This window comes from Arachis hypogaea, chromosome 15, assembly GCF_003086295.3.
Source record: "Arachis hypogaea cultivar Tifrunner chromosome 15, arahy.Tifrunner.gnm2.J5K5, whole genome shotgun sequence".
In the NCBI taxonomy this organism is placed as follows: Eukaryota; Viridiplantae; Streptophyta; class Magnoliopsida; order Fabales; family Fabaceae; genus Arachis; species Arachis hypogaea.
This window is the reverse complement of record NC_092050.1, coordinates 22,715,748-22,741,900: the sequence shown is the minus strand read 5'-3', so window position 1 is coordinate 22,741,900 and position 26,153 is coordinate 22,715,748. Positions and strand designations below refer to the sequence as shown.

The window sequence follows — 26,153 nt, the reverse complement described above, 5'->3', positions numbered from 1 at the left end:
ACCACAAGACCTATACATGATGATACCAAGTCCATGGCTAATCATGAGAACCCCAAACTCCATCATATACCCAACCCAAAACCCACCACAAAGCCCAATACAACCCCAAATGTCAAGCAGAATAAAAAACTCAAGCAGAACCAGAAGCCCAAGAAAACTCAACCAAAGCCCAAGCCCAAGTTTACTTCAAAAACCAAGCCCAAATTTAACCCACCTAAAAGAATCACAAGATCTCAGGCAAGGGGACATTGGAGTGCTAACAAAGAGAAGCAAAATAATCATGTGGATTTAATTGGAAACGGATCAAGTAGTGATGAAGGTAGTTCAGAGGATGATTGTTATGTCCCTGTGCAGGAGGCCAGCTCTAGTAGTGATGATGAATTGGTAACACAACCAATCAGAAAAGAGGTCAAGAAGGTTAAGAAGGCCTCAGCCATGGCCAAAGAAAAGGAAAAGATGTATAAAGATACTATTATGCAAGATGATGATGCAATTGTGGCAGACTTATCTGATGTAGAGGTGGACCTTGGTTTTTTAGGAAGTCCAAGGGATGGATTGATGTATGATGCTCTAGACCCAGGTGCAGAATCTGATTGTGCCAACTCGTGGCACTCGGAGGAGATGAAGAGTACTCCTAATTCTGAAGATGAGTTGGAATCTGATGGAGAATCAGATGAGTTTCCAATCTTCCAAGAGGGTCAGAGATTTGGTGAGTTGCAACTGCAAGTGGGCATGAAGTTTAATACTAAACAAGACTTCAGGGATGCTGTGCGAGAGTTTACCATTCAGGAGGGTAGGAGGATTAAGTTTGTAAAGAATGACAATGTGAGGTGTAGGGCAGTGTGCCAGGTAGAAGAGTGCTCATGGGTGGTTTACGCCTCAAGGGATCATGAGGACTCTTGCTGGCAAATCAAGACTTTTTATGACGATCATACATGTCCGAGAGAGAATTCTAATAAGGCTGCAAACAGAGCTTGGCTGGCAAGTAAGTTGGTAAAAAAGGTTAGGAAGTACCCTAATTTCAAGCAATGTGAGGCTGCAACATACTTTAGGTCAAAGTGTGATCTCATATTGCATAGAAATTCAATTGCAAGAGCCTTGGCTGATGCGAAAAATGTTGTCTACGGAGATGAAAATGCATAGTATGTCTTGTTAAGGGATTATGCTGAAACACTGCTAAAAGCCAATCCGGGATCCACTGTAAGGATTGGGGTTACTCCAATGCCTGACCGCCAAGTCATGTTTGATAAAATGTACATCTGCCTGAGTGGTTGCAAGAACGGGTTTAAAGCCGGGTGTCGACCTTTAATCGGCCTCGATAGTGCATTTCTAAAGACGCAGATTGGTGGACAGATATTATCAGCTGTTGCATAAGATACTAATCACCATATTTATGTGGTTGCTTGGGCTATAGTCAACATTGAAAACAAAGAGAATTGGAAATGGTTTTTGGATTTACTCCATGATGATTTAGGAGACTATAAGGCTAACGGGTGGTGTTTCATTTCTGATATGCAGAAGGTTAGACAGTTTATTTTGTAAGCAAAATGTATGTCTGGTTATTGTATAAACTGTTTGCTTCTATGTCTTAATTGGTATGGATAATTGGAACTTGCTGATTTCACTTGTTAGGATAGATGGTTTGGTTATGTATATTGTTTGGTTATTTAGGTAGTCTAAATATTTAGTTACCTTGATCATTTAAGTAGTTTCATTAATTAGGTAGTTTGATTATGTAGGGTGATTGGTTATGTAGGTAGGCTGGTTATTGATGAACTTTGGTTATTTTTGGTGTTTGGTGTCTGCTATATCTTTCTATCAATTGCAGGGGTTGATAGCGGCTGTGGAGGAGGTCATGCCACAGGTCCACCATCGTTTCTGTGTATGGCACCTGTGGCAAAATTTCAACAAATAGTTCTAAGGATCTTGAGCTACGGAGACTCCTTTGGGATGCTGCAAGATCAACCACCTTCCAAGATTTTATTGGCAACATGAACAAGATCAAAAGAGTAAATGAGGAAGCATGGACATACCTTAACAAGTGGCCTAGGCATTCATGGACGAAGTCTCAATTTAGCCACAGGCCAAAGCTGGATAATATATGCAACAACGCATGTGAGGTCTTCAACGCAAGGATCAAAGAGGCTAGGAGCAAGCTGGTGCACGAAATTGTGATCTCAGGCAACAGTGCCAGAAACTCTGTACGCACGTCTTAATAAATCGTTTTTCATTCACAACTTTGATACAACTAACCAGCAAGTGCACTGGGTCGTCCAAGTAATAAACCTTACGTGAGTAAGGGTCGATCCCACGGAGATTGTTGGTATGAAGCAAGCTATGGTCACCTTGTAAATCTCAGTCAGGTGGATATAAAATAGTTATGGAGTTTTCGAACATAAATAATAAATAGATAGAAAATAAGGATAGAAACACTTATGTAATTCATTGGTGAGAATTTCAGATAAGCGTATAGAGATACTTTCGTTCCTCTGAATCTCTGCTTTCCCGTTGTCTTCATCCAATCAGTCTTACTCTTTTCTACGGCTGGCTTTATGTAAGGACATCACCGTTGTCAATGGCTACTTTTAATCCTCTCTGGAAAATGGTCCGATGCGCTGTCACTGCATGGCTAATCGTCTGGAGGCATCACCCTTGCCAATGGCTGCATCCTATCCTCTTGTGAAAATGGTCCAAATGCTCTGTCACAGCACGGCTAATCATCTGAGGTTCTCGATCATACTGGAATAGGATTCACCCTCCTTTTGCGTCTGTCACTACGCCCAGCACTCGCGAGTTTGAAGTTCGTCACAGTCATTCAATCCCAGAGTCCTACTCGGAATACCACAGACAAGGTTTAGACTTTTCGGACTCTCATGAATGCCGCCATCAATCTAGCTTATACCACGAAGATTCTGATTAAGAGATCCAAGAGATACTCATTCAATCTAAGGTAGAACGGAAGTGGTTGTCAGGCACGCGTTCATAGGGAATGATGATGATTGTCACGTTCATCACATTCAGATTGAAGTGCGAATGAATATCTTAGAAGCAGAATAAGTTGAATTGAATAGAAAAACAGTAGTACTTTGCATTAATCTTTGAGGAACAGCAGAGCTCCACACCTTAATCTATGGAGTGCAGAAACTCTACCGTATGAAAATACATAAGTGATAATGGTCCAGGCATGGCCGAATGCCAGCCCCCATGAAAGTTTAAGATAGCATAAAACTGATCAAAGATGTCTAATACAATAGTAAAAAGTCCTATTTATACTAAACTAGTTACTAGGGTTTACAGAAGTAAGTAATTGATGCATAAATCCACTTCCGGCACCCACTTGGTGTGTGCTTGGGCTAAGCTTGAATGTTACACGTGTAGAGGTCAATCTTGGAGTTGAACGCCAGTTTGTAACGTATTTCTGGCGTTCAACTCTGGCTTGTGACGTGTTTCTGGCATTTAACTCCAGACAGCAGCGTAGAACTGGCGTTCAACGCCTTTTTACGTCGTCTAAACTCGGCCAAAGTATGGACTATTATATATTGCTGGAAAGCCCTAGATGTCTACTTTCCAACGCAATTAAAAGCGCGCCAGTTTGAGTTCTGTAGCTCCAGAAAATCCACTTTGAGTGTAGGGAGGTCAGAATCCAACAGCATCAGTAGTCCTTCTTCAACCTCTGAATCTGATTTTTGCTCAAGTCCCTCAATTTCAGCCAGAAAATACCTGAAATCACAGAAAAATACACAAACTCATAGTAAAGTTCAGAAATGTGAATTTAACATAAAAACTAATGAAAACATCCCTACAAGTAACTAGATTCTACTAAAAACATACTAAAAACAATGCCAAAAAGCGTATAAATTATCCGCTCATCACAAGCCAATCTTCACAATGCTTAAAGAGGTAAGGATGTTCGTTATGAGGTCCATTGCAAAGAACAAAATAAAGTTGAACAACCACGTGGAAAAATTTCCTCCAGTTATTCAGAGCCGGTTAGAAAAGGTAAGGAAAGAGTCAAAGAATTGGGTTCCCATATGGACTGGGGATGAAGCCTATAAAAAGTTTGAGGTCCATGGACAACCAACAAACATGGTTGTCGATCTAGAAAAAAGACTTTGCACCTGCCAGTTCTGGATGTTAACAGGTAAATTTTGTTACACTAAAATTATATTTATTTTTATTATATTTATTTTCATTTACATTATCATCATATTCAGTTTAAGCTGTTTTTACTTGAACTATTAAATGGCATGGTCTGGACTTGAACTGCCTTTTGTGCTATACGCATTCCCTGTGTTTATGCCTGTGCTGCTCTTGCACGGGTGAACAGGAGACCAGAGGATTTCTGTCACCCCTTGGTCACAATAGATTCATACAGGAAGACCTACGAACATTACATCAATCCTCTTCCGGGCCAATCCATGTGGAAAAAATCAGCATATAGTCAGCCCCAGGCTCCAAACATCAAACGGAAACCAGGAAAGCTCACAACCAAAAGAAGAAAGGACGCTGATGAGGGTATTAGTATAAACAAGAAAGCTAAGCATACTGTTACCCTAAAGAGACAGCTCAAGCCATTCACATGCACGTATTGTGGTGTAAAGGGCCACACCAAGATGGGTTGCAAACAAAAGAGAGCTGATGAGCTTGCTGCTGCTCTTGCAGCTGCAGCAGCTATTGTGGCAGCTTCCAAGGCCAAAGCTACTCCTATTGGGAGTACACATGCAGCTGAAGCAAGCAACACCGTCACTCCGGGACCACCAGCAGCTGACATTCCACCACCAGTGTTTGCACCGCAAGCTGAAGAGGTTGAATTATCCCAACCAAGCTATGGTGAAACATAAGATGAGGTATAAAAGGTCCCAAAATATTTGTGGTTTACTTCCTATGTTTAACTCCCCTATTCACACTAACTCATACAAATTATTACACTTTACGCAGGCACCACCACCACCAACAACAAGGCCACCTAAATTACTAACCAAACGGAGGACGCCACAACAACCAGTAACTACTTCTGTCGATCCCATGCAAGGAGCAAGTGCAGCCACATCTTCAAGGTTGGAAAGGTTCATGAAGTTTGTTCCAACACCACAGGTCAAGGCACCGAGGAAGAAAAATCCTTGATTTTGGATGTTCTATCAGCTTGTTTAAGAATATATATGGGATTTGGGCATTGGTTGATTTTTTGGGTTTTTTTGTTATTTCTCTAAAGGAATGGCTTTTAGCTAGACTGTTTGGTTTATTTTAATTTTCTGGTAGTAAATACTATAATAGAGTTTATGCTCGCAGGTAGCTGTTTCAGTTTGTTTATCCTTATGTGGTCAATTGATACTGTGTTACATTGACAATGTCTTGTTTATAATCTACAACTACTATTATCAATTTACCTCTTCTCTTCATTCAGTTTGTATTCTATTTTTGTAAAATCTATCTACAAATAACACACCAATAAGCTAAACAATTCCCATACATTCATTAACAGATGCTTTCAAACACAGTTCTTACATTTTTACCATCACGACTAAAACAACAACTAACAGAGAAAAACAGCAACCCTAACATTTGTATCATATATTTCTGGGTCCTTAACTCAGCCTCCAAATTGCCAATCCTCAAAGTAAGACTGACGCTCACTTCTTCATTGTTGTATGCCGCAGTGTCTTCCAAATTTTCTTTATCATCTTCTTCAATGTCTACCGATTGAAAGAACCCACACCATCTTCTTCCACTACTCTGTGAACATGAAATTTAACAGTTACCATCAAAATAGTCAACAACAAATCTTCAGAAAACACTCACGTTGTAATTCGGGCATCCAAAGAAGGGCTTATTTGGGTGGGTCTCCGTTCCAGACCATCGGAGCACAGGATGTTTCCCACACCCACACCGCTCTGGTACTCGCGTGCCTCTACTCTGACTTGGCCTCCTTGTGGTTGATCGCATAGAACTTCCCTCTCTTTCATCTGCACGTCCAACCATCATCCAACCAGCAAAGCAATGGGTACGAGAATGACCAAGGAAGAAGAAGGTAGCTGACGAAGAAGTGCTGCGCTACTTGTGAGTTAGGGTTTAAAAAGGGGTTAGGGACCAAATTGGGTCATAAAAACTTTCATTTGCCACATCAGCCAACCGGTAGACACTCCAGCGTGGCACTCATTCGCCACGTCACTCCCACCAACAACGAACATGACCAGAAAATATGAGGGGGACCACGTTGATGCATTTTTTCCAATCTGGAGGACTTATTTGGTGCAATTGGAAAATCAGGGATTAAATCGGTGCATTTTGTGAATTTCATGGACCACTTTGAGGTTTAACTCTTTTAAAAATTATTTTAATAAAAATAAATAAATATAATGAGTTTCGTAAGATTAAAATTAAATAATAAATTATTTTATTTATTAATTATAATAACAAATCATTAAAAAAACATTTTTTCCTCTGTTTTATTAGAAACACATTGTATTCGTCGTAAATAAACAAAAGTAGAAATTCACATGTAAGAAAATTAATAACAAAAAAATTATTAAATGATCATGAATTAATCAATTTTACAAGTCATGTCATAGCTGACTTTGATGCGAAGGCAAAATTGAAATTGAAAATGAAAATAAAGAAATGAAAATGCCTCACCAAAACCCAACACAGCGACGTCGTCTCAGTGTCTTACACTCCTGAACGAAACCACACGCCACACGTTCTCTAACACTAGCACCACCGCCACCGTGCCGGAGCATAATGAAGCACCGAACATGGCCACGCGCCTCCTCTTCCTCACCCTTCTCCTCTTTCCCCTTCCCAACCGACACCCCGTCCTCTTCCTCGGCCGCGAAACACACTCGTTTTGTTCGTCGCTGCTCCCACAGCCACCCTCCTCCCTTGCCGGCTGCACCTTCCGACGTCGGCGCTGGCTTCTCGGCGCTACCGTACGACGTGATGGCGAAGATAGCAGCGTCGTTCGATGACCCAACCCTGAAGGCGGCGTCGGTGGTGTGCCGGTCGTGGTGGGAGGCGTTGCGGCCGCTGAGAGAGGCGATGATGCTGCTCCGGTGGGGGAAGAAGTTCAAGCACGGAAGCCCACGGGTGAAACAGAACGCAGAAAAGGCACTGGAGTCGTTCGAGAAGGCGGCGGCGCGTGGGTCTGCACTCGCCATGGTGGACGCCGGGCTCATGTATTGGGAGAGAGGGGAGAAGCAGAGAGCCCTCGATTTGTTCCTGAAATCTGCGGAGCTCGGAAACCATGCCGCACAGTGCAATTTAGGGATTTCGTATTTGCAAGGTATTTATTTTCTAAACTAATTTAAAGGTTGAGTTTCTAATTGTGGATATTGGATAAAGCATATTTGTGCTGTTCATAGTCTGTTGACTTTAGCTCAAACTAGATTAGTTCATATTCAATGGCTTAGAATACACCAGAAAGAACACGGGAATAAACGCGGGAAGGTTGGGAATTGCATTATTTCTGGACTTGGGTACATTATCATTGTCATTTTAGGCTTTCCCTGTGGAACAAACCAATGAATACGTAATTCAGCTCACAGATGCCTTTGTTTGCTTGACCAAAAGTTATTTGGTTCAACTGTTCAAGCCCTGGTCAGATATGCAGCTATGTTAAAACTTGGAATGGAGAGTTTTGCTGCCCAAGAGGTTCTCTTCGGTTTGAACTGGATTTCCTCTATACCTGTGGTTTCGACTTCTGACCAAAAAATTTATGTTATGTGGTATTCATGGCTCTTTGTCAAGATGGATGGTGGCTAGGAATAAATTCTGTGAGTGTTAGCTTGAAAAATGAAATCTAGGCTTAGGAGTTATTCTTCTGTTGTTTCGTGGTATTTAGGAGTGAGGGTTACTCTTTATGCCTGCATGTGTATTATTGTTATATTATTATCTTTAGATTGCCAAAATATAGTTTTGTTGATGGTTAGTTTTCTGATGTTGTTGTACCTTTGCTATACAGCTGAACCTCCAAAGACTGAGGAAGCTATAAAATGGTTGCGGAAAGCCTCCGTTGGTGGGAATGCTCGTGCCCAGTACCAACTTGCACTCACTCTGCATCGAAGTTGTGGGACCAAGAGCAATATGAAAGAAGCTGTGGGTGCTCTATCCTTTTCCTATCTGCATATTTTTCCATTTTCAGTTGGATCTATGTTTTACAATTAGTTTATAGTTTCAGCTATTTTTAAGATCCATCGTCATCATGATATATTATATGATCTTTGCTTTTAACTTGTTTTCCTTGAAACAGGCAAGATGGTATCTGAAAGCTGCAGAAGGAGGGTATGTGCGAGCCATGTATAATATCTCCTTATGCTACTCTTTTGGGGATGGCTTGACACACAGTAATCAATTGGCAAGAAAATGGATGAAGCGGGCTGCAGATCGTGGTCACAGTAAAGCTCAGTATGAGCATGGACTGGCTCTCTTCTCGGTAAGTCCTAACCTCTTGATACCACTCTTTTGCATTTTTAGCGTGGAGCTAAAGAGTAAATGAAACGGATTTGGATCCTCTAAAGTTTGGATTTCACTTTAGAGAGTAAAGTGTGATATCTCACCGTTGATTTCATAGGTGGGACCAAAAATAAATATGAAAGAAAAACTATTCAAGGATAGAAGATCACACTTTACTCTCTAAAGTAAAATTCAAACTTTAGAGGATCCAAATCCAATGAAACAGGCAAAATGTCTGGGTTAACTTTCCTCAATGAAATCCACACATCATTGCAGGAAGGCACTTTATTTTGAATCTGGTATTTTTCTATACTTACTAGTTCTAGAAGCTTGTTAATTGTCAGCTAGGTGTTTCTTTATATTATATTGACTTCTTCATCACCTTTACTTTTTCTGGAAATCAATGCATTACTTTGTTTTATTGATCTCTCTGTCCTAACCTTAGTTCAGCTAGTTTACAAGTGTATCATATGTGGAGACACACACGGACACCCACACCCACACCAAATTTCTGTTTGAGAATCATTTGCCTCAGTTCTGAAATTTGTTGACATTATTATTATAGTGAACCCCAAATTAGAGGGAGATAGCTTTGTTGTTGTTGATTCCATTCCCATTTGGAATTTATTTATACTATTGCAGCAAGGACTAAGATATTCTTAAGCCTTATGGTAATTGATAATTGAAACTAGAGGATTTGATTGAGTCTAAGGTGGACAATATTTTGATTAAAATGTATTCCTGATAAAGGTTTTACATGTGTACAGGAGGGAGACATGATGAAAGCTGTGGTATACTTGGAACTTGCTACTCGGGCTGGTGAAAGAGGTGCTTCTCATGTCAAGAATGAAGCTTCACACCGGCTTTCAGCAGCTTCACGTGATCATGCCATGCATCTCGCTGACAGCTGGCGTGCTCTGCCATCAAAATAAGTCAAATCAGCAGCAGTCAACCCCTTTAAGTGTAAAATCAACAGAGACATTCTAAAGCATAAGAACAAAGAAAGCTGTAGCTGAGCAAGCGGCAAGCTATGCTTACTAATCCCAAACATAAGTGTTCTTCCCATGTATAATAGATAACTTCCTAGCTAGTGCTCTGGCACGTACAAAGCATACTATATCAGTATATCAAGATGTAAAATTAAAAATGGAATAATTTATTTTCACACGTTGAACTTGTCAAAATTCAGTTTCACACGTCTGCGTATACTCTGATGGGTGGTGTTATGTATAGGCTGTCATGGAAGATTGCAGTTTCATATTGACCTGAATCATATATAGAAGCATTATAATGTTGTAGTCAACATTTACACTTCTGCTCTTCTGGGTATGTAATTAGGAGTCTAACCATTACGTGAAAGTTCCATACATTTGATGCATAGTCGCATAGATTGGAATGGCCAGAGATTTGAATGCAGAAAATTTATGCGTGTTGTTCACTAGGCAAGGATGCAAATGAAGAAAATGCTACTTGTAATTTTGCATTGAAGAATTTGACACTTGAAAGTGTGATTCAAAATTTTGTTTTAGGCGTTCCTGTCACCGACAATGGACATGTATAGTTAGTTAATTTCAGCCATTAGGAATTTGGTGGCTGAAGATTGGCATGTGCACATGAAATTTGTATATTGGGGAGGCCAATGCATGTGCTAATAATAAGTTGGCCAGGGAAGGGCACTCTTTGCCTAACCGTGTCATAGTCTTTGATATTGTCACTTACTTATTTTTGTATACCCGCTTTTCAAATTAACAATAATCTTTCTCTCCTAAACTTTTTTTCTTAAAATATTCATACATTTAGCTAAAATTACAGAGATAAAAGAATTAAGTGAATACTGTATCTTATTTGTTCTATTATTTTATTGTCGAGAAATGAATCTTTAGGAGGCAGGCTTCAGATCCTCTGCATAAAATGATAAGCGGTTAGGAAATTTGCTTATAAAAATCGTTTCATGTTCAATCAACATATCTGAAGGTAATACAATACATCTTGCCCTCTTACATGGGGAATATAACCAAAACGCCTTTTACTTGCAGACAAGTTCTTCCAAATTTGGAACCTTTCTCTTTTCTTTTTCAATATCGTCCCACTCCCACACAACAACAGCAAGAGACAGAGTATTAGTAAGCACGAAAAGGCACTTTGCAGTTTGCAAACTTGGAAAAAAGAGCCACCATTAACAAGTTACATATAAATCAAGTCACGGCGTCTAAACCAGTAATAGCATATCTGATGAAAATAAAGCCACAATAATTCAAGCCTGCTGCATAAAATTTCAACGACTAGTTCCTTTTAACATACAAGAAGTATTGATAAAGCATTATTATTTTCATTGGTTCTAACAATATGTGAGAAACTAAGTTGTTTCTGTAACCATAAAGTTCCAAATAATGAATGAATAGAGGATATTCCAGTTAACACACCACAATTGATGTGCTCACAACTGATCAGGAAGCTGTTAAGTGATGAATAGGCTTTCTGACAGTAGAATCATTCCACATACAATAAACTAATCGAAACCTCACAACAATTTTATCCTAGTCTAATACATTGCACTATCAAAAGGCAACGGAGAAAAACAAATTTGATGGACAATATACAGAAAAATCATATGCAAAAGATAAAAAAGAGTTAAATTATCCAAAATATAAATCAATCTCTGCACAAAAGGGGAAAAAAAGAGACTAACTTGAAAACTAATGTATTTTTCTTAAGTATGCTTTTGTTTCTATAAATTAAAACCCCCTCTTATTACCCAAAGAGTTGACCAGATGCAAACTAACTAAAGAGTATACCAGTGAACCCATAAATAGACAGGGTTGAAAACTAGCTCCTGACTGTGGTCAAGGCAAATATGTTATCCTTTGAGAATTCATCCCTGCATGATACAGACTGAGGTGGATTAATGCTCTGGACACTAATTCTCTTAACTCAGGATGCTGTGCTATAACTGCTCTGTCTGCACCCTCCAGAGCCGTCAATACCCTCGCTTGTTCCAACGATTCGCTGTTACCAGCATGTAGTGCAAGGTAGCATAGGAGAATTAACCCATGCAACTGTGTAATTTCATTGGCCCTTAGCAGTCTCATTAGTGCCGGGACTCCATTGAATTCAATTATGGCCTTCGAATGCTCCACATGTAGAAAATTATCTGGACAAGCAAACTTGTTAAGAGCAATGGCTGCTTCAGCCGCAACATCTGTGTTTTTATGACTCAGCTGTGCTACTAGGGGACCGATTACTCTAGTCTCTCTAGCAGGAAATGTCCTGGCTAATGAACCAATTGACTTTATGGCTGGAATTCGCAAGGACGGGTTGTCCACCTCCTTAATTATCCTCAAGAGTTGTTCCACCACAGCTTTAGCAGCAGGAGAGTTGGTCTTGAACGCTGCACGGCGAAGATCAGCATTGGACTCGGCTGCAGCTGTTATCTCCATAATCGTCATCAAGCAATTGTACTGCAGCTCCCCCTGTTCCTTCTCAACAAGCTTAGCCAAACAAAGCATCCCTTTGGTTTCGGTTATCTTCCTACTATTGGTCACACTTCCTCTCGCAAGCATCCACAAGGCTTCAGCGCAACTAACCTTTAGCTGAAGCTTTACAGCAGGATCCTCATTCTCCCTGTCTTTCCTGTGATTTCCTCCTCTGCTACTGCCCTCTGAATGTGAAAAACTTGAGAAAGAATTCGTCAACGGCCGATTACCAGACCTACCCATCATAGCCGTCTTCTTCCCGAATTCCCTATTAATCTGAACAATGGAATGAATGCTCTGACGGCCCAATTGGCCCATAGGATCATCAACAAATGTATCAAAGGACAACAGTGTAACAAGAGGCCTAATGGCATTCTCCCGGGCGAAATCCTCCTGTGCAACAGGGTCATGCTCGGCCATCCGGGCAACCAATTGGGCAACCCGTATCTGCACCTTCATGGGAGAATCAGCAAGAACCTGCACAACAATAGGGACACCAAGCTCACTCACAATGACCCTAACCCTCTCCAAATCATTAGCCAAGTTACACAAGGCGCTAGCCGCAGCAATTTGCGCAACCGGAGAAGAACTCTCTTTCAAGAGCTTCAACAAAGGTGGAACCCCACCTTCCTCAACAATGATCTTCTTGTTCCTATCGTTATCATTCGCAAGCGAGGCAAGTTCATTAGCGGCTTCTACCCTATCGTTCAATTGACCCATTTGAACACTAGCAATGAAAGACCATACCCAAGACAGAATGGGGTCGTTGCTGGCGATCGGAGGGAGCGAGAGGACGATGCCGCCACCTCCGCCTGCGGCCGCCGCGGAGCCGTCGGCGTCGAGGATGGAGAGCAGCCAGCGCATGTCGCCGATGGAAGCTTCGAGGTAGGAGAGGACCTTGCGGAAGTCTGCGGCGGAGACGATGGTGACGACGCGGCGGAGGATGGAGCGGCGCTTGCACTTGCGGACCAGGGAGAGAGCGCGGTCGAGGTTCTTGGAGGCTTCGCTGGCGACACGGCGAACGGGGCGCTCGTAGAGAGGGAGACCACCTGGGGAGGAGGCGGCGGAGGTGGCGAAGCGGACGAGTGAGCGGAGCATCTGGAGGAGACGGTCGACCTGCTTCCAGACGTCGGAGCACTCGGTCTTGAACGAGTCAGCCTCGTCAGCCGCCGCGCGAACACGCTCCGCCACCATGATCGGGTACGAGAGTTCGTCCTCGATTCGCTTTTCTTGGTGATGCTGTTGCTGCTGCTCCGACGACGCCACGGCCGCCATCTCCTACGGACGCAGCCACTGAGGTCAGGTTGGTGATGGTGGTGGCGGTGGTAGAGTTAGAAGGAAGAGTCAAACGAGTCTACGCCTCTACGGTGAGTCAGAGACCCAGTTTGGGGGAAAACGGGTCTCGCCTCGCGTATCAGTTTATTGGAATTGGGCGTTTTTGTAAATTGAACTTCTTTCTTTCTTTCTGTGTAGTGTGCTGTTCTATCGGCTCTGTGCTGATGCGCATGTTTTTATGTTTACGTTTTATTTTCTTGTCCCAACTTCAAGACTTTTTAACGATGTTGTGTACTACTACACCAAGTAACATCATTTCTTAACCTGGATTTTTGCGAAGAATGCAATTAATTTAATTTCATAAGTTTGTTGATATATAAAAAGAGGTTTTCTTATTTAAATAAAATAAATATATAATTTAGCAAACTGAACGAAAATAAAAAAAAAATAACGTATTTGACTGTATTTTCGTCCGTATTTCATTGCATTATTCAATGTTTCTTTTCTGAATTTATTTGGAGTGTTTTAATGATAATTAGAATAGAAAATATATCACTCAAATATAGGACTTATAATACTATAGTTTAAATGGTATAATATTTTCATTTTTATTTAAAGATTTTAGATTCGAATCTCACTTACAGTATGAAGATTACTCACATGTCTTGTTATGTGGACTGTAAATGATAATGGGACATTATCTTATAGTGCAAAGATGGAGACCCTTTTTCCTTTCTCTAGGAATATTGTGAAAAAAATTGCTGCATGATTAGGATTCTAAATTTTTCTATTGAACTCTATAATCACCGCATCTTATAACGGGTTAGATCCGCCATTGAAACCATGTTAAAAATCAGCAAGGTCACTTCTATTCACTCTCGTAATAGATTTGCTAGAATTTGTGTTGAAGTTGACTTATCTAAACAATTAGTACCCAGAATCTTAGTTTTTCGTCATGTTCTCAACATCAAATATGAAGGTCTCCATTTAATTTACTTCTCATGTAGAAAATATGGCCACTGATCAGATCTATGCATGGAAGCTCCAACAGCCACCGCATACCACCATGAATCCAACCTTGCCGTGGATGGAAACGGTATTAACAACAATCAAAGTGTTGTCGATAATCAAATTAATCAATCTAATTAGAAAGGTGTTGATTTGAGTCAACAAAGGAAAAGAGAGTCAGGATCCGCCAAACTTTGAGCCATGGATGATGGTTAGACTCCCTATGCAAAGAAAAAATGGGAAGAATAATGGGTACAATGGGATATGCTAAGAATAGGGAAGAAACATTAAGTATGAAAGGAAATAATTCAGATAATAATGACTCCAAGTTCAATGTATTAAGTGATAATGACGAGGATGTCACGGAGCTTCCTAATGAAGTTGGTATGCATGTAGAAGCATCCCCCTCTATCTCCATGCAAAATGGGCAAAAGGTTACTATTTCAAAAAGGTCCGAAAAGATAATCCCAAACAAAATCATATACAAACAAAAGTGTTTAGACTCGGGGTTGAAAAATACCCAGAATCACAAAAAACAAACCACAAATAAGAGTGGACACATTATGTTAGAAAAAATCCAAAAGTAAAAAATAAGGAGGTAGATCCCTCTCATTTCCATTAAAAAAAAATGGTTATGCCGATTAATATTAAACTAGCACTCAGCCACTGAAACTGGATTTTAACTTTCTCTTTTTTTTTGAAAATACCTAATTTTTTAGATCCATAGCCACCAGAGATTTTTAGTATTTTATTTTTATCATTTATAGAAACATAACCAAATTAGTCTTATTGTCCAATCATCAGGTCTTACTGCTACCCATAAATGATAAGAAGAAACAATATGTACTTCTAGATCTGGGAATTAGCTTTACGATATTTATAAAAGAAACATAAACAGTCATTAAAATTATAAAAGATACCAGTATTCATGTGAATCAGAGTTAGTCTAATGTTAATAAGAACATTTCTACTTCTCCATTAGGCTCTGATACTAGATAAACCCTTGTCCATTCATCCATGTACACTATTTAAACTTTTTAAGATTAGTCAAAAAGCTACACAAAACCTCAAATCTTCTATTTTAAAACAAGAATCAAGAACTTCTGAATTTATACACAAAATTGACCATTTCCTCAGCCAAATGACCATCCTTGAGACTCCTCAAATCACATAATCATCCACTAGAGTTACTAGGTAGATAGCTAAAATATCCATCAATGTTATCCATGAAGCATCGTAAGACTTTGAAGATGACTTAGATTTCCCCAGAGTCAGACCTATCATGGCCAACTCCATTACAAAATGAAAAGGTCTTATTAAACCTCATCGATCTACACGACCATCTCTAAATAACTGCTCTTGACCTAGCTCTGGAAGATAGAGAATTAAGCTTTAACGTCTTTAATGCAAACAACGTCTATGAATGGAACATAGATGGAAAAACCGAATACAACATTATGCATATGTTACAGCATATGATAATGGTTTGTACGGACTATCAAACTGCTCATGAAATTTTTAAAGAAGCAATAGCAAATATTATTATGTCAGAATTTTCAGGACAACTTAAAGGTTGGTGGGATAATTATCTCACTGAGGAGCAAAAAGATTCTATCTTTTCGAACATTAAAATCAATAATAATGGTGAACCTATTCTTAATGATAATGAAAAAATCATCCCAGATGCTGCTGTTAGCACCTTGATCTTTACTATAGCAAACCATTTCATATGAAACCCATCCTTGTGGAAAGATTGGTCTGCTGAGCTTCTATCCAACTTTAAATGCAAAATTTTTCCGACTTTAGATGGTATAAAGATACTTTCTTAACTAGAGTCTTCACTAGAGAAGATAGCTAACAACCGTTCTGGAAAGAGAAGTTCTTAGCCGGACTCCCAAAATTCTTGGGAGATAAAGGGATAAAATCATAAGCCTAACTCTGGATGGAATTATTCCATATAATTCCTTAAGTTATGGTTAATTAATTTTGTAGGTCCAAAAAGTGGCCTTAAAAATTTGTCAAGACGACAAAATTCAAAGGCAACTAGCTCGCGAAAAGACCCAAAATAGAAAAGACCTAGGTTCTTTTTGTGAACAGTTTGGCCTACCCTCCTGTAGTAAGAGAAAAACAAAACAGCCTTACTACAAAAATCGATAGTTTGATCCAAATCCACGGCAATGAAAACCTAGGAAACATTACAAGCCCCCTCCTAAACAAAGGAAAGAACCTTACAAAAATCAAAGTATCTGTTTTAATTACAAAAAACTAGGTCATATCAGTAAATACTGTAGACTCAAGCGGAAGATCAACAATCTCAACCTTAATCCTCAGATTGAGGAGCAATTTAATAACCTCCTTATTGAAAGCTCCAAAGAAGAATCAGAACATGAATTTTCTGAGGATTTAAACAAATATTCAGCAGGATGACGACATATCATCATCTGATGAGTATTTTGAGGTCAATGTCATCACAAAAGAACATGATCTTCTTTTCGATGTCATAAACGCTATCTCCAACCCCGAAGAGAGAAAATACTTTCTCCAAAAGCTCAAACAAACTTTAGAAACAAAAAATTAATTCCAAAGATTTGGTTATCAAAAACAAGTACGATGTCAAACTTATTTTCAAAAAACTCAAAAAAACTAGTTTCTAAGTCTGTAACTATTCAGGATCTTCAGAATGAGATTAATACTCTCAAAAAGAAGATCCATCTCATCAAATAACAACAACAACAACACCAGAATGGTTTATCTCATATTCTGGAAGAAGATTCAGATAATACTGAGGAAGAACCTCAGAATGATCGACTTCTTCAAAATTAAACTTTTTCAAACTTTAACTAGTGACCAAATTATTCAACTCTCAAAGGATAATCAAGAAGATAAGATAGCAAAAATTCTACGGTTAGTCAGTCAATTAACCGTCATGAAATTCTATATCAATATTCAGATTGTCATCCATGATTTTGTACTGAAAACTATATGCCTTTTTAATACAGATGCAGATTCAAATTGTATTTTGGAAGGTTTAGTCCCAACAAAATATTTTGAAAAACTTTCAGAGCGCCTTAGTACAGCTAACGACGAGCGTTTACAAATCAAATATAAACTATCTAATGCTATCATTAAGAATGGTTTTCTTCGGATAAAAACCCCTTTTCTCCTTGTAAAAGATTTAAAAAATTAGGTTATACTGGGAACACCATTTATTAGAACTCTTTTCTCGTTGATGATGACATACGATGGTATTACCACCTACTTAGGAGGAATCCTAACAACTTTTCAATTTGTTTCAACCTCCATTCACAAGACCCTCAACCTCCTACAATTCAAAGCCAATCAAATTAACTTCTTAAAAGAAGAAGTCTTTTTTAAGACCTTGAAAACCCAGTTACAAAAGCCTGAAAACCAACAAAAGATTAAAATCCTTCTTCAACAAATGCAAGAAACAATATGCTCCGACTTGCCTCACACATTCTGGAATAGAAAACAACACATTGTGGATCTCCCTTATGAAAAGAATTTTAAAGAAAGTCAAATTTCAATAAAAGCTAGGCCCATACAAATGTATGAGCAACTCCTCTAATACTGTCAAAAAGAGATTACAGATCTCTTGAACAAAAAACTTATTAGGCCTGGTAAAAGTCCATGGTCTTGTTCTTCTTTCTCTATCAACAAACAAGCCAAAATAGAAAGAGGCACTCCTAAATTAGTTATCAACTATAAGCCTCTAAACAAAGCTCTCCAATAGATTAGGTATCCTATCCCAAACAAAAAAGATTTACTAAATAGACTAAACTCGGCGAGTATTTTCTCAAAATTTGACATGAAATCTAGGTATTGGCAAATCCAGATTAATGAGGCTAATAGATACAAAACGGCATTCACAGTACCTTTCGAACAATATGAATAGAATGTGATGCCTTTTGGCCTGAAGAATGCCCTGTCAGAATTCTAAAAAATTATAAATAATATTTTCAATCCTTTTTCCGACTTTGCCATCGTCTACATAGATAACGTGCTCATATTTTCACAATCTTTGCATGATCATTTTAAGCATGTGAAAACTTTTATGCACACTATCAGGCATAATGGCCTAGTAGTTTCTAAACCAAAGATTAATTTATTCCAAATCAAAATCCGTTTTCTTGGTCACATGATTTACCGAGGAATGATTACACCTATAGATAGGACTATCCAATTTGCAGATAAATTTCTTGATCATATTATAGAAAAACAACAACTTCAAAAGTTTCTTGGCTGCCTAAATTATGTAGCCGATTTCATTCCAAATTTGAGCACTCTCATTAAACCTCTTCATGATCGTCTAGGAAAAAAATTTTCTATTTGGATAGATAACCATACAAAAATTGTCAAACAACTCAAACTTTGTGTCAAGGAACTCCCTTGCCTTTACCTTCCTATTTCCCAAGACTTCAAAATTATTGAAACTGATGCCTCAGACTTAGGTTATGGTGGTATCCTAAAACAAAAGCTAAATAATAAAGAATGCATCATTGCGTTTACATCTAACCATTGGAATACTTTCCAACAAAATTATTCCACTATAAAGAAAGGAGTTTTAGCAATTGTTTTATGCATTTCTAAATTTCAATCTAATTTATTAAACCAAAATTTTTTGTCAAGATAGATTGCAAGTCTGCCAAAGAAATATTACAAAAAGATATAAAGAATCTTGCATCCAAACACATGTTTGCCCGATGACAAGTAATTTTAAGCATTTTTTATTTCGAAATTGAATATATTTAAGGAATATCAAATTCTCTCCCTGATTATCTTACACGTAAATATTTACAGGGATTACATTCAAATGCCTAAAAAGGCATCTTTAGCCTCTTCAAGAGGCAGAGGCATTCGCCTAGGCCTACTAGAGTCAATTAAAAGATCAGGGTCAAATACCCCAACAGGGTCATCTACCCAATAACCTACCTCATTAACCCAATAACCAACTGGTGGGTCATCTACCCAGCAAAATGATATCGTTGAATCATCAACTCAACAACAAACAACCCAAATAGACCAAAGTAGACTATGCCTTTCCAATTCAAACCCTTTTAGCCTTACAAGATGCTGGGCTAACAAAGCTACATCACAAATCCTGGGCAGACATATGTGACAGTTCAGATGAAGAAATTGATATTTCAAACTTGCTAACCCAAGCAACGAACTAACAAACAATTTGTCAAGACTCAAAAGACAAAGCCATTACCAAAGCCAAATTACCATAATCACTTAATCAAATCCAACTTCCAAACCTTCAACCTTCAAAAACCTAAACTATATATATTTCAAAAAACAAGTTCTCCTCTGTTCTCTTAATTGAACCAGAATTTTGGGAAAAAACACCTTATAAGATAATTCCAAAAGTTTATCCACCAGGATTTCACTTTAAACCAATAGCCTTTAATAAAACGAGACAATTCTATAAATTTATACTCGTAGATTCTGATTCGATATCAATAAAACATTACAAAGACCCCAAAAATTCTACAAATACAACCCACTCAACAATCCAAATTCTAAAGATTTTTATCCCAACTCAATTTAACAAAAACCCAAACAGTATTACCGAATTTTCACAACTATTTGACCTAATGGGATATTCTTATTAGGATTACATGGATACATGAATAAGAATTTTCTGGTTTCAAAACCAATAAAACCAGCACTCTTGGCTCATTTATTTCAAAAAAAAATGTTAATTATCATTTTTCAAATTGATTTTCTCAATGGTGGAATTATTTCGGCTCACTATGTAAGATCCATAATTTTTTAAAATTCTTATTATGAATCAATTTTAATTTATTTATTCATTAAAGACATTAATTTAAAAAAATTATTAAAGCTAATTAAATCAAGTTTTGATCATTAAATTAAAATTTTTATCTAATTTTACAATCGTTGGATAATTCCCATATTTAAATTATAAATTTAGTAATTGTTAAATACTAAAAATTTTATATGATTCTATTTAAATAATTGAGATTTTGGAGTTTAATACTTTAATTTTTTATAAATAAAGAAAATTAATCATATTATCTCTAATTATTGAATTGGAGTACTTATTTAAAAATAATTTGCAAGTTGATGAATAAATGCTATTTTTATATATAATTATTGTTTGATTAAAGTAATTTTCAATTACTCTATTACCCTGATTTTATTAAAATTACTAAACTATCCAAAATTCCCAATTTCATATACAAAATCCTAATTCCCAAATCAAAACCCAAATTTGGCCCTAAATTTAACCCTCACCTAACTGCCTCACCGCCTCACCCACTGCCATCCTCTTCCTTTACGCCCAACACAGCGGCTCCAGCAAGCAAAAGAAAGAAAAAGAAAGGGGAAACAGAAACTGGGAAAAGAGAGAAGAGAGGGAGTGCCGAGGGAGTGAGGGGGAAGAGGAGAGGGAGGAGCCGCGTCCAGAGTCACGCCGCCTTGTCGTCAAGTCACCATGCCGTTGCGCTGAGGGAGAAAGCTTGCACGAAGGGAGAAGACACCGTCGAGTTGCTTCTCGTTACCACCGATCCGTCAACGAGTCACCGCGAAGAGAGAGAGACGCGCAGGGAAAGGGAGTATCGCGGAGGAGGAGGCACCGTGTGTTATCGCCGAAGCCTCCTTCGCTGTCACGGTGGCATGGGCTATCACCGAAGGGAGCCGGTGATCCCCCTATTGCCGCCGCTGCTGAGGAGCTCGAGGAGAGAGAGATAGCTTGGAGAGCAGAGAAAAACATGATTGGGGCTCTGCTGCTGCTGCTGCCGTGGTTGTTGCCACCGTGCATGGTCGCCGGGAGCAGCATTTACGCTGTCGAAGTTCGTTGCTGGTGCTGCGGCTACTCCGTCCCTGATTTCTTTCTTGGTACAGTAAATCTTTTACTCTGAAAACCCCTCTTTGTCGTTGTTCTGTTATAGATTATTGAGTTTTACACGACGATTTTATGTCAGTGTTAAGTTACTGTTGTTAGCTGGTGCCCTTGTGGCTGTTACCGCTGTAGAACATAGTCGGAGTTGATGTCGTTGTTTTCGGGCCAAGGGTAAAAGGGTTTCTTTAACACATTGGTTCGACTTTTTGAGGTAGGAGTTTTTCTTAAAGTTTAGTTTATATTACAGAGTTGTGATAAATTGATATTGATGTAAAAAATATATTTCTGTGATTATGTTTGTCTCGTGAATGTGGCTGTTTGCTGCACTGAATTATTGATTGCTTGAGTAGTGTGCGGTTGTTGATGAGAAATTGGTTTGAAAAGTTACTTAGTTGATTATTATGAAAAGTAGTTTTTCTTAATTTTGAAGTTAATTTGATAATGTAAATGAATCAGCTTTAGAAATGATATGAGATATGAAAAAGAATTGATTTTGGAAGCGGTTTGATTGAATTAGTTTGATTTTATAAATGATTTAATATTTGAGCTGGTTTGAAGAAGTGGTTGAATTTTGGAAAATAATTGAGATTTGAAAATGGTTGAGAAGGGTTTAAGAAATGTTTGGATGGGACCCGAAAAGGGTGGCAGAGTCCGAGTTTTAGAGGAGATAAGGTCAAAATTTTATAAAAATTGGAAGATTTGTTGAAGTAATTATTTAAAAAGATTTGGTTTTAAAGATTATATGTTTTAAGTTTGATTTATTTAGAAAAGAATGAATTATATTTTGAATTGGGATTGTGATGAACGGAATGGGAGGATGGATGATGATGATTGAATTTGAATGAAGGATGATGAGGAATAATTTTAAAGTATGATTTTTGAATGAATGTGAAAATGAGATATGATGAATTGATGATGATGATGAATTAAAAATATATGAGACTTACAAAATTGAGACAAATTATTGACCTTCTGTACGTAAGGTGTGACCGGACACTTTAACTCACCGGGTTCTCCCATGGGCATGCATATATATATGAATTTGAGTTTGGGGCTTTATCTCTCCCCATGGATGAGCTTGGGATTTTTTTCATGAATATTATTAAGCTTGGGGATGCGCATACAGAGGGACTGTCCAATGGTTAGCTACCAGGACATGTCGGGTTGGCTGTATAGCCGACAAATGAGCTCATTAGCCATAGGGCAGGCATTCATCATATGCATATATATGACATTGTTTGGGTGTGTATGTTGTAATTGGTTTGTCTATGTGAATAATTCTATTTAATTGCTAATTGCTATACTTGACGAGTTGACGTAACTGCTCTTGATTGTATTAGTGACTGAAATTGGTTGGGTTGTGGTGAATTGCATGTTGATTGAGTTGTTTGGTCCTGAAGCCGTGATTGATTATGTGATAAGTCGGAGGCCATGATTGGTTTGAGTTATGGTTTAGTAAAGTATGAAATATCAAGATGGTTCAGCATCGACTTAATGAACCTATGTTTGGAACATGTTGGTCATTCATATTGTTAGAAAACTTTTAAGATTCTTTTATCTGAAAAGGGGGTTTAGATTTCTGGTTAATTAACTGATTTCTTTTTAAAATGTTTTGAATTTTTTATGGTTAAATCATCGGTTTTCAAAGGATTCAAAAGACAACAATAATCACTGAGTTTGAAAACGATTTTCTTATTAAATATCTTCTTATGACAATTCTGAAACTCCGTGGTGAGACCGTGTGGTTAGCTTCTCACCTCCTACAGCTTTATCTTTTCAGGAGACGAACGAAGAGGCTTACGAAGAGTTTAATCACAACTTTGCTTATACTATTTTGTTGTTAAATTAGTTTAATTGTTATTTATTTTTCCCTCGCCATCAATATTGTATTTTAAAAGAGGGACAGGAATTGTATGTTCTATATGTATATTATATTCATAAACTACTTATGCAAGAACCTTTGTACATATGTATATGCTTGTCTGTTTTCAAGATAAAGTATTTTTTTGGTTTTTCAAAAAAAAAAAAATAGCGATACGATTTCGAATCAAAGGCTCCTATTTTATTATTAAGTATATGAAGTCGTGGTAATACTTCTTTCTATCAGAGTGGCGCAACCGGAAGCGTGACATTCTGGTAGTGAGGGTGTTACACACTACCTGAAATTTTACTCCCACCTGCCGATGAGGGGCTCAAGGTTTTCAAACATAAATTTGACTAACAGGAATCCAGTATCCCTGTTGACTTGAAGTTCTTTTCTACATTTGTATTGGCATGGATTTTCTCATGGCAATACAGGTATGGCAAACAAGATCATCCTAAAACACCACCAATGCTTCAAAGAAATGCATACATCAAATGGTGGTCCCAATTCGACTCAACTATGGCTCATCCTGACGAAGTATGAAAATTGTTCAAAGAACATCCTAAATTTGTTAAGGCAATGGATAAAGAAACATCTGTCTTTCTCAATCAAAAGGCCCATATTGTAGCAGCTCTTGCAGGGTCTCAATCCAAAGAATCATTTACCAAAAATTTACAGCAAATCTTACAGCTACTTCAAGCTGAAGAAGACCAAGAAGGAAAACAAGATTCAAATTCCTCAACAGCCTCTTCCAGTGATTATGATACGTGCTTCAAATGTTTGAGATATGAAAAGTTCAAGTATTATTTAGAAGATATTAGTTTACATTTTTAGAATATTTTAATTTAATTTGATTAATTTTGATTTTGTTTATTTAATTATTAGATTGGGCCTTATGTTTATGGGTTTAGGGTTTTCTATATTTTAACCTAATAAGAGGTTATAAATACCTCATAAACTAGGGTAGTCGCAGTATAGAGAATGATTTAGAGATTTAAAAACCTCTTTTGGGTTTCGTGATGAAACCATAGTGTGGACAATTGAGGTTGAGGAGTCCCTCTCTTGTTGTATCGGAGAATTGGGTAGAAGGTTGAGGACTCCCTTCGACTCAATTCCCAAACTATGGTGTTGACAAGTTAGGTTGAGAAGTCCGTTTCTTGTTGTGTCAAGAAATTGGGTAAAAAGTAAAGTGATTTTCTTTGTACTCAATTTCATTCTATCCTTTTTGTTTCTATTTCAATTTTAATGTACCTTTTTTTATTCAGTTTGAATCCTTATCTTCTTGTTTATCTTTTATTTCTTTATCATTTGGTATCAGAGTTTAGGTATTAGATTAATTCTTATTAATCTATATTTGTTCTTCTTTTATCATAAAAAAGAGTCCAGTGTCTGTCGTGTCTTTCTTTAAGTTCTTGTGTTCTTGTTTTTTGTTTGTGTTTCATTATTGTTGATTTTATTGTTTAAAAAAATAAAAAAATATATAGTGCAAAAAAAAGGAAAAGAAAAAAAAGGAAAAGAAAAAAAAATGAGAAAAAAAGAAATATATACAAAAAAAGAAAAAAAAGAAATTATCTTCCTTTTAATTATTGTACTTTTCATATACTATTTTTTTACCTACAAGATTCGAAGACGAATCTTTTTTGAAGAGGGGGAGAATGATACGTGCTTTAAATGTTCGAGATATGAAGAGTTCAAGTATTATTTAGAAGATATTAGTTTACATTTTTAGAATATTTTAATTTAATTTGATATATTTTGATTTTGTTTATTTAATTACTAGATTAGACCTTATGTTTATGGGCTTAGGGTTTTTTATATTTTAACCTAATAAGAGGTTATAAATACCTCATAAACTAGGGTAGTCGTAGTAGAGAATGATTTAGAGGTTTAAAAACCCCTTTTGGGTTTCTTGATGAAACCCTTAGTGTAGACAATTGAGGTTAAGGAGTCCCTCTCTTGTTGTATTGGGAAATTGGGTAGAAGGTTGAGGAGTCCATTCGAATCAATTCCAGAACTATGGCATTAACAAGTTAGGTTGAGGAGTCCCTTTCTTGTTGCGTCAAGAAATTGGGTAGAATTAGCGTGATTCTCTTTGTACTCAATTTCAATCTATCCTTTATATTTTAATTTCACTCTTTCTCCTTATCCCTCCTCCTAGATCCACTTCGGGTATATATGGTATCAGAGCTTGATTTATCTGGTATATATATATTATTTGACTATTTCTAGGGGTGTCATAATCAATATCTGTACACTGTTAAAGACTGGATGACTGTGTATTGTTAACTCTTTTGAGATGTACACATGTATGGTTGTTTATAATTGTTTTATATATTATTACCTGCGATTTTATCTATGAATGTTTCTGCTTATCAAACCAAATATTTTAAAAAAAATTTACCTCGCAAAATAACTACATTTTAACAATGAATCAGGCTCATATAATAAATACTAGTTAAAGTTAAGAAAAGCAAGTTAGTAACACTTAGTTTCTAGCGTGATCATGACAAGCTAGAAGTTGGTTTGTTATATCACCTATCTAAGCTTATATGTGCAGCGTGTGAATATGGCTTCTAGAAACCTATTCAACTCAAGAGATGTGGCCCAAACCTCTCACACCTCTCCTTTGCTGATGACCTAATTTTGTTTATTGAGGCCACTATGAAATTGGTGGAAATTGTCAACAAAGTGCTTAATGCATTTTATATGAGTTCTGGACAGAACGAGAGTACTGAGAAGACTGAAAATTTTTTTCAAGAATGTGGATAACAACATTAGAGAGGAAATCAGCAATTCTCTCTAATTCTCTAGAACGAATGACTTGAAAAATTATTTTGGAGTGCCCCTTCTTTATTATTTAAGAGTTTCTAAAGACACCTATAATGACATCATTAGTAAGATCAATTCAAAAATCAATAACTGAAAAGTGAACACCTTATCTCTTGTAGAAAGAGCAATCCTGGTGAAATCTATTCTTACTTTTCTTCCTAATTACACTATGCAAATTGTTTTTCTACCTGTTACTACTAGTAATGTTATTGATCGTTCTTGCAAGAACTTTCTTTGGGGAGAAATTGATCAAAACAAAAAAATTCATCTCGTTAGTTGGAAGAGAGCCATTCCAAAAATTCTGGAGACTTTCGCGTTAGACATGCTAAGGACACAAATCATGCTTTCATGATGAAAATAGGATGGGGCT

General features: G+C 37.5%; 2 protein-coding genes across 2 annotated transcripts; one reads left to right on the top strand and one right to left on the bottom strand.

The window, feature by feature from the left end:
• Nucleotides 1-6,502: 6,502 nt before the first annotated feature.
• LOC112749963 (F-box protein At1g70590) lies at nucleotides 6,503-9,632 on the top strand. The gene is made up of 4 exons (XM_025798419.3): nucleotides 6,503-7,279; nucleotides 7,958-8,091; nucleotides 8,246-8,428; nucleotides 9,216-9,632. Exons 1-4 carry the CDS (start codon nucleotides 6,739-6,741, stop codon nucleotides 9,378-9,380), a joined length of 1,023 nt encoding a protein of 340 aa, XP_025654204.1. The 5' UTR covers nucleotides 6,503-6,738; the 3' UTR covers nucleotides 9,381-9,632.
• Nucleotides 9,633-10,757: 1,125 nt separating this feature from the next.
• On the bottom strand, nucleotides 10,758-13,524 carry LOC112749962 (uncharacterized). Its single transcript, XM_025798417.3, has one exon. It carries the CDS (start codon nucleotides 13,194-13,196, stop codon nucleotides 11,292-11,294), a length of 1,905 nt encoding a protein of 634 aa, XP_025654202.1. The 5' UTR covers nucleotides 13,197-13,524; the 3' UTR covers nucleotides 10,758-11,291.
• Between the last annotated feature and the right edge of the window lie 12,629 nt (nucleotides 13,525-26,153).

Coding starts and splice junctions, on each gene's coding strand:
- LOC112749962 (XM_025798417.3), bottom strand. CDS start 13,196: ATGGCGGCCGTGGCGTCGTCGGAGCAGCAGCAACAGCATCACCAAGAA.
- LOC112749963 (XM_025798419.3), top strand. CDS start 6,739: ATGAAGCACCGAACATGGCCACGCGCCTCCTCTTCCTCACCCTTCTCC. Junction 7,280..7,957: donor AGGGATTTCGTATTTGCAAG/GTATTTATTTTC, acceptor TTTGCTATACAG/CTGAACCTCCAAAGACTGAG. Junction 8,429..9,215: donor ATGGACTGGCTCTCTTCTCG/GTAAGTCCTAAC, acceptor ACATGTGTACAG/GAGGGAGACATGATGAAAGC.